This window comes from Aspergillus ibericus, assembly GCF_003184845.1.
Source record: "Aspergillus ibericus CBS 121593 unplaced genomic scaffold BO80scaffold_32, whole genome shotgun sequence".
NCBI lineage: Eukaryota > Fungi > Ascomycota > Eurotiomycetes > Eurotiales > Aspergillaceae > Aspergillus > Aspergillus ibericus.
The window spans coordinates 378,766-387,290 of record NW_020292130.1 but is presented as its reverse complement, the minus strand read 5'-3'; the positions used below and the strand labels follow the sequence as shown (position 1 = coordinate 387,290).

General features: G+C 52.6%; 3 protein-coding genes across 3 annotated transcripts; 1 reads left to right on the top strand and 2 right to left on the bottom strand.

Annotated features, from left to right (window-relative positions):
* Positions 1–684: 684 nt before the first annotated feature.
* Positions 685–2,712, bottom strand: gprM. Its single transcript, XM_025717985.1, has 5 exons — positions 2,392–2,712; positions 2,234–2,329; positions 2,024–2,178; positions 1,834–1,972; positions 685–1,787 (listed from the first exon to the last, which is right to left on the bottom strand). Exons 1-5 carry the CDS (start codon positions 2,465–2,467, stop codon positions 775–777), a joined length of 1,479 nt encoding a protein of 492 aa, XP_025573304.1. The 5' UTR covers positions 2,468–2,712; the 3' UTR covers positions 685–774.
* Positions 2,713–5,103: 2,391 nt separating this feature from the next.
* BO80DRAFT_151131 (uncharacterized protein) lies at positions 5,104–5,823 on the bottom strand. Its single transcript, XM_025713786.1, has one exon. The coding sequence runs from the start codon at positions 5,634–5,636 to the stop codon at positions 5,268–5,270; it is 369 nt and encodes a 122-aa protein (XP_025573303.1). The 5' UTR covers positions 5,637–5,823; the 3' UTR covers positions 5,104–5,267.
* A 1,526-nt stretch (positions 5,824–7,349) lies between these two features.
* BO80DRAFT_503750 (40S ribosomal protein uS15) lies at positions 7,350–8,326 on the top strand (the record flags this gene model as incomplete). Its single annotated transcript, XM_025724396.1, has 4 exons — positions 7,350–7,576; positions 7,633–7,665; positions 8,052–8,098; positions 8,153–8,326. Exons 1-4 carry the CDS (start codon positions 7,375–7,377, stop codon positions 8,324–8,326), a joined length of 456 nt encoding a protein of 151 aa, XP_025573302.1. The 5' UTR covers positions 7,350–7,374.
* Between the last annotated feature and the right edge of the window lie 199 nt (positions 8,327–8,525).

Genomic DNA, 8,525 nt, shown 5'->3' with positions numbered 1-8,525 from the left:
AGGAGGAGGAGGAGGAGGGGGAAGGGTTGTTTGTTACTATCAGAAAGATGGAGAATTATCGGAGATGAGATTACTGGAGGTACGGAACGAAGGAATGAAGGACTGAAACGGGGCTAATTACCGCTTCTGGCTAGGAGATCCATTGGCCTAGATTAACTGGTACTGTAGAAATGAATTGGTTGAAGCTAGGTCATGTTCGTGATTATTCTGGCGGTAGATACTAGGTACGGAGTAAGTAAGTAGGTAGGTTCAATGTGCCTCGGTTTAAGTATCTACTACATCTGGTTGGGTCTGTGTCTGTATGCAAGGAGTTAAGCAAACGAGGGACAAAATGAAAGAAAGTCTATACATTTGAGTTACAGATAAAGAACAGAGTTCAGTGCATCATCATATGTCAGTCATACAACATAAAGAACCGAAGGCTATGTTAAATTACAAAGGACAAGATGATTTGGTGTGTCATGAGTAACTGGCTGTATCCCTTGAATGCTCCCGAAGACTAGAGTCCAGACCAGGGTGCCATGCACTGCCCCTGCCACCTCAGCTGTCAGCAAGCCAAGCCCGATTCTGCGGGGATGTTGCCGGATCGAACCTGGCCGGTCACGTTGAGTTTAAGGTTTGGGGTCGAGATGATACTACCGTACTACCGTAAGCATTAAGCAAGGCTGGGGTGCAGCGTTGTTTGTTTGAAAGTTTTTGTATCAAATTCTAGGGTATATGAAGTACATCGTAAACACAGGGGTATATAATCCACAACGCCATCCCAACAATCCGTCAGATCGATCCTTTCTGTGAATGACTCGGCGCAAAAGTCGTCTCCGGTTCCCAATCCCGCAAGGGGCTCGGGGCTCGCGGGGAGGAGAAACTCATGGACGGCCGGGTGTAGCGAGCCTCGCGGCCATAATGTCCCCTCTCCGGGCTCTTGGACCCCATCATCCGGGCGGGACTGGGGGATCGGACCACCGGTTCGGGCGTCTTGTAGGGGGGCAGACTGGAGCCACTGATCATTTCGTAGGTGCGGGGGTCCGGGGTGTGTCGGGCATCGGCGGAGACGAATTCGTGCGGCTGGCGGGTGACTTGGGATTTGAACAATTCGGCCCATCCCAGGAAGATGGAGGGGCGCGCGTAGAGGACAAAGTTCCAGAACCCGACCGTGGCTAAGAGGATGAGCACGGCGAGGAGGGTGGCTTTGTTGGGGAGGAAGTCGCTCGCTTCGTCGAAACACTGGCGTTTGTCGCCCTGGGTCAGAATCAGACAGGCGAGCCAGGGGGCGCCGCGTTCGAGGTTGGCGGCGGTCCGGGTGAGGTGGTTGTCCATGCGCATGAAGACCACGGAGAAGAAGATGACGTTCCCGATGATCACCAGGACCAAGGCGATGCCTCGCCATTGCAGCGCGAAGACGCGACGGATGCGCCGGTAGGCCTGCCGGGCTGTCAGGGTGCGCACGCTGGTGGAATACGACGGGAGACCGGAGCTGTTGGTCGACGTCTCCTGGTCGTAGATGGATTTGACGTAGACGTAGACGCAGTACAGCATCGTGACGAACTGCAGGATCAACGCGGCGGTCGCAAAGGCCAACACCGGGGCCCAGTAATCCCGGTTGCTGTTGCGGACGTTGATGTGGCACACGATGCCAAAGCGGTACGACACGCCCGTCAGGATCAACATCTCCGTCAGGCCAACAATGGGAATGCTCCATCCCAGGATGAGCGCTCCCCACATGAACTTGGTCCCCAGGACGATTTCCCAGCAGACCTGGAGGTGAAAGGCCAAGGTGCGAATGAAACCTGCCCTATTAGCAAATGTCCGTTCTGAAGAAGCTGCGCAACCTACTGAATACCACCGAGACCCAACCACCGAACAGGAGCAAGGACCCGGTAAAGGCACACGACAGGTCGCTGTGCATGTCATTGGGCGTGATCTGGTTATGGCATTGGTCCGGGTTGACTCCCAGCGGGATGATGAAGGCGAGCTGCCCGAATTAGATAACCAGCCGATTGACCTGTGTATTGCATTCACTCACCTCCATGCAGCAGATCCCCAGCGTGAAGCAGATACTCAGGTAGTGACGATGAGTCCATTTCGCGGGAAGCACGGCAAACGACACGAGGAGGAAGACACAAAGTGGCAGGATTGCTACGCCAAGCCAGCTGGCGACCTTGGTCTGGGAGGTCAAATCTGGAGGCGACATCAACCATTAGCCAGGCTCTCTGCCATTGGGGCAAACACATACCATCACCGTACGTCCATTCAGCCATTGGGCAGGGAAGACAACACGAGACCTTGCCATGTTCGGTAGTAAGTTCCTCGCAGAATCGTCCATCAACGACTGAAGCACACGATCAGTTCGGTCACAAAAAAGCAGCCTCAGGAGACAGCAATGGAACATACATCCACCAGTGGATGGGAAAAGAGACTCCTGGAGGAATGGAGTCGGACAATAGCCGTTCAAGGTATGGTTGGCCATGGTGTGAGCCTCAATGGCCGTCTGGAATCTTCGTCAAGGCACGGGTGCTGCGATAGAGATACGGAAAGGTCATATCCTCCGGAGTAACGACTGGCAGGGGTTATCAACAAGCTGGACTGTGCCAGGGCGTGGTTACCCCGCGCAAGAGGCTCACGGCCGTGGAACGACTGGAATCGAACGAACGAACAGCCTTGCGTTATCGCATGCAAAACAAGAGGAAGCGAAGAGCAGGTGGGCGCCGACGGACATGGGGGGGAGCTGATCAGATATACGACTACTACGACGGAGTCCATACGACGGCAATGGATGATGTGCCATCGACCCTAATCATGGTACTGACTGGATCCTACCCGGGATTGGTTGGGGAAGGACCATGGACTGATAGGAGGCCCGTTCACACACAGAAGCATCGTCGCTGATTGGATTCTGAGGCGAAACTGGGAGAATCCTCTCGGTGGACATGAACGGCGAGACTAAGGTTGGCACCAGGGGCAGATGGAAGGGTGGAGTAGTCACTGCAACCCACCGACTGGCCTCGTGCGACGACGCCGTTCTGGGCACCGAAGAAAGTTCCAAGCTCCGTCGGGGTTCCAATCGAGTGGCAGACTACTTCCTCCTAGCGAGTAGTATCGGGAATTCAGACGGAATCAGGAGAGACGAACGGACAGTAGTAGGCTGTGGTAGGGCACGGCGAGCGGGGGACTCGATGCCATGGCCGGCCGTTGCTGAGACTAACGCCTTTGGGTCAACCGCGATGCAGCCATCTGCATGGATCGGAGTCTTTTTCACTGCTGATTGGAGTACGATGGAGCTTTAGCGGCGTAGTTTACTGTGTATTGTGGAAGTGAGTAGGCTGGGAGAGACGAGGGAGGATCCACCGGCCCTTCCATGGATCGGTCGTGGGTGTCATGGCCATTACTGAAACTTACAGCCCAGAATTGGGAGGATCCAAAACATTAGCGACCATCTGTCTTCACCATTCAACAATGGCATTATCCTAATCTCGGGGGGTTCACCGCGCCCACATTTCCAGGATCATTCACTCTAAATGCTGTGTACTCCATATCTGAAGCTGGAGCACACTGGCTTTTCTCAATGAAAATAATGGAATCTGACCGTGTCATAAATCTCTCATCCTCGGAAGGGATGAGCAGGGTACCTTACAGCCGGCCTCGTATGCGAGCCAGGGTTATCGGCGCTGCAGCACCGCGATCAACCTCCACTAAGCCCATCCTGGTCGCTTTTGAGTTTGACCGGCTTCGCACGAGTGTCGCGTCGAACTTCTTTGCCCCTGGTGCCTGTGCTTGGACGCTTCGAGGGTCGACCTGCCAGAACTCTCTGCGGTTGCTCGGCTCTGACTCATGGTTCCATGGGAGTTTGCTCCACGTCCCTACGGTCGGTTACATAAGAAGGATGGCTGGTTGATTTGGCCAATTCAATCATCAGCCATCTGAGACCGATGCTGGGTGTCTTAACAGCTGATCGCCATCTGTGCTCGTTGACTCCAATGGGTGTTACACAATCGCCAACGTAGTACTCCGTACTACTTGACGACACCTCATACTCCGTCGTCATCGCCATGGCCATGATTCAAAAATCCATCGCCTGTCTACAAGATGATGCCCCAGTAAACCGCGCATGGACCATCGATTACAACAGTGCCGACTGCCGCGTCCTCTGCGGCCCCTCACAGATGCACTGTTTCCCCACGACCTGTATCTTCCATCTTGTATAGCCGCACGCCGGTGCCCTAGTAGCAACAACTACCGGTACCCGTTGACCGGGAATGTGCCGTGGACGATCGACACACTGTCGTCAGGCATCCACGGTACTTGAAGCCACGACGGTCATCGTCCGGCTAAATTTAGGGCTCCCGCTCCGGCACCGGCCTGGTCCTTAGTGTTGTGCTAGCTGCCTAGAGCTCTTGCGTGATGCAGTATGGATTGTCGCCTTCGAGCACGCTTCTGGCTGCGAAAGTGGATTGCAAACCCGACTGATCGGCCTCAACAGTGTGATCTGGATGATCACACGGATGGTTACGACCGTGGAAAGGAGCCTTTGACCAAGCTTTGCGATGTACCAGTAGGGAGATGCTTGTTTTCCTCATCGGGTATGGACTCTATAGCGAGCACCATAATTCAGTCACGGCCGGGCTGACTTGCAATTTTGCTCCCACAATCGCATTGTTTGATGCATCTCTGATACTGCTACTGCGTGATAGCTGATGAATTCTACCATGGTATGCAGCACGCGAATGACAGACGTACACACGTGGAGAACTTCTATAAATACGGGATGATGTTATCTCTTCGCTTGGAAAGTTTACCATCCCCGAATATTAATTATGGGCCCTCTTGCGTCGGTTCGTGTCTGGCTCTTCAGCATTCCAGCTGCCGGATTTTAAGTTTAAGTCTAGTCCAGCCCTTGGTTAATCCCATCATTAACTGTTCGTGGATCCTCTGTATGGGGTAATGGTATAGATTTCGCCCGTCGTAGAACTTTCCATCGAAGGTATTCTCGTGTTCGCCTCCTGAGCATTCCCCTTTTGGCATTTGCTCTTTGCCGTCTCTTCACTTCAGTCCTCGCTTCGCAACTCGAAACTGGGTGCAGCGCATGCAGACACGGCAGCCATACGCGGGATGAATGGATCTACAGAGGGAGAAGAAGCAATTTCCTGGCTAGTCGCACAAATCACAGCGAAAACTCTGATGCCAGGAACACTGATAACGATGTTGACTCGGGTAAGACGGGAAACAAAGCAACACGATGCATGCCAGAATATCCTCCGTCGCACGCAAATTCATGATTGCTTCTGACTGCTTGGACTAAGCTTACGCCGTCGACTCAGCCCTGTTGAGGAGGTCAAATGAGGGGAGATATCACTGCTCGCTCGAGGCCTACTTACTCCTGACGGCGTCCCGTCCAAGCGTCTCGGTTTCATAGCGGGGATCAGCTTGCAGGGACGTCCGACCGGCACTTCCCAACCCTCAACACATCGTGCGATATGGTACATCGGGACTTGGATTCGCCCGTAACAAGCAATCAACTCGCCGCCAGCTTCATCCTGCGTTTGCCTCCATGCCATCCCGGCCCAATCAGTGGCCGTCAGAACGGGTTGAGAGTGATGGGGCGCAACGGGAGCTGCGGCAAGGCCAGCGGCGGTGATCATAGGCTCGTCGCCTACTGACCGGTCACCATGCGTGGGACTCGCGTTACCCACGATCTGGCTATCGGATCTTTCATTGATCTGGGCTCTGATCGATACGGGTTCAGCTGCCCCTCTTCCGCCGTCCCTCTGTGCCGGTCTGATTTGGCGATCGCTGAGATCAGACGTGACTCCGGCGTCAAATCATGAAGCGAGACTCGCTTGTGTCGTCTAATGACGGCACATGATGTTGCCTCTGTCTGGTCTAGAATCGGCCATATACTTACGGAGGGATGCAAAACAGCTGCCTACTTGTACAAAGTACGAGGTTCTGTCGCATTCTCCTCGTTTCGTTACAACAGGCTTATACCCACTCGATCCACAAGTGGCGGTCACATCAGGCTGGCCTGCCACCACGATTGATGCCACAGCCCACAAGTGCTGGATATGACACATCGCAACCCACATCATGTCTGCCAATCGCGAGCCGAACAGAGAATACAGACTGTGTACGGAGTACTGTCTGGGGCTTACGCGGGACTATTGTCGTTACAACTGGATATGCTGTTGCTGCACCACGAGGCAGACGCAGCGGATCACTATAGGTTGTTCGCGTCAACATCACCGCTGCAAGCATCTCTGCGTGTTTCATCCTGCGATGCAGGTTTATGCGACCTGGATTTGGAATCTGAGGATAGAGAAGTGATGGAGGTTCATCGTGGTTGCGCGAAACCTCATGCCTATAACAGCACGTGGGGCAGATTTGCGACATGCAGCTGTATGAGTGTCGGATGCTGTCAACGATGCTTGTTGCGGTGTGATGCTTCCTGCATTGCCAGGCAGCATCTTCGATCGATTCATCGCCATGTGCAGCTGACATGCGTAGTGACTTGTTGATACCACGAGGCCTTGGAGTCCACCAGGCATCCAATATCCCTGGAAATGGCTCATCTAGAGGATGTTATTGCCGATGCATACCTGCTGTCACAACAGGCCTCATAAGCCTTTCATGACGGGTGACTGTCATGGATGAGCAACGGCATGGTTCCAGTCCGTACACAGGCACGGTAACCCATCTAGATGACAGTATAACAGTCATATGACCCAGTCGTAGACTACAGCGTTCAAAGCAGAAGATTACAATTGAAAGAAGATGAACAGTAACATATCCATTATGATCACTATAGAACCCATCAATCCAAACCATCTCGATCTTCTCAACCGTGAACCTATCAAAATGCGAGTCAGCACTGAGCCACAACTCCCATGACAACAATAGTAGGAATGAGATGATATCAGAAGTCCATTTAGATCATCGAGATAGACCGAAGCCTACCTCTGACATAAGAGGTACCAGAAAAAATAAAATAAGGTGTGTTTCATCCTGTAAAGCGAGGAAAAATGGGGAGTAGGGAATGAAAACTAACCTGAGATCCAAACCTGCTCGCAATAATAGCAGTTAGCCAGATACCCCTATCTCAGAGCTGCACCATCGAGCACATAAACTCATTGCAGCAGAGCTTGCCATCACAAGAAAAGAAAACCACGCGAAAAATTCCCGCTTAAAAAGGCGTCACCGGAAAAAAAATAAGCGAACCCCCGACCATCACCTGACCGCACCCACAACCCACGAACCACCCACGTGACCCACGACCCACGCAAAATCCCATCCAGACAACCTCAAAAAATTCCCTTTGAACTTCTCGACAACCGCGCGACAATCAATCCCACCGTCCGACAAACCCCCCACCAAACAATCACAATGGGTCGTCTTCACTCCAAGGGAAAGGGCATTTCGTCCTCCGCTCTCCCCTACTCTCGCACTCCCCCGGCTTGGTTCAAGGCTTCCACCGAGCAGGTTGTTGAGCAGATCTGCAAGCTCGCCAAGAAGGGTGCTACTCCTTCCCAGATTGGTGTTGTCCTCCGTGACTCTCACGGTGTTGCTCAGGTCAAGACTGTTACTGGTACGATTATCCTTGATTCTACTTATAAAATGGTGATGTGCTAATATTGGAAATAGGTAACAAGATCCTCCGTATCTTGAAGTCCAACGGTACGACATTACCATCACCACCAATCACCCTTTCACCAGTCGCACCAGTTCTATGAGGAATGTGTGGGGATTTCGCACGAGGCAGGATCGGATTGGAATATCCGGCGATATCGCAACCAGGCGTGACTTCGAATCGAACGGGAACAATGATGATATACCTGAAACGGAAAGACGAAGGTTGAAACATACCCGGAATCGTCACTCATCGACACCGATTCGATTCGAAAGATCACCAATTTGCCTACGTTCATATCGCAGCATCCGCCTCAAACCTACACATCCACATAAACTGGAGGGTGCCAACTTCCACTGCAGAAATGCACTGGAATTCGGTTTCCCGTATGCCTCTGCTTGGTCAAACCACAGGCTGACAGAGTGATTAACAGGCCTTGCCCCCGAGCTTCCCGAGGACCTGTACCACCTGATCAAGAAGGTATGTATCCCTCCTAGTTTACCGTGTCGACGACATGTATCTAATAAGCAATAGGCCGTCGCCGTCCGCAAGCACCTCGAGCGTAACCGCAAGGACAAGGACAGCAAGTTCCGTCTGATTCTCATCGAGTCTCGTATCCACCGTCTGTCTCGCTACTACAAGTCTGTCGGTGTCCTTCCCCCCACCTGGCGTTACGAGAGCGCCACCGCTTCCACTCTGGTTGCTTAAACGGTTGCGAATCTCTTTCGTGGACTGTTTGGTGGTTTGGCTGTCGTTGCCTGGATGGGTTATCGATAGTTAATAAAAATTACGACCCACTTCTTCCATACCCGTAGATGTATTCCATACCTTCTTACCTTGTAAGCTCGTATCAATATCTCTGCTCTATCAGTATTTATACATTGCACGATCTATATACCATGATATA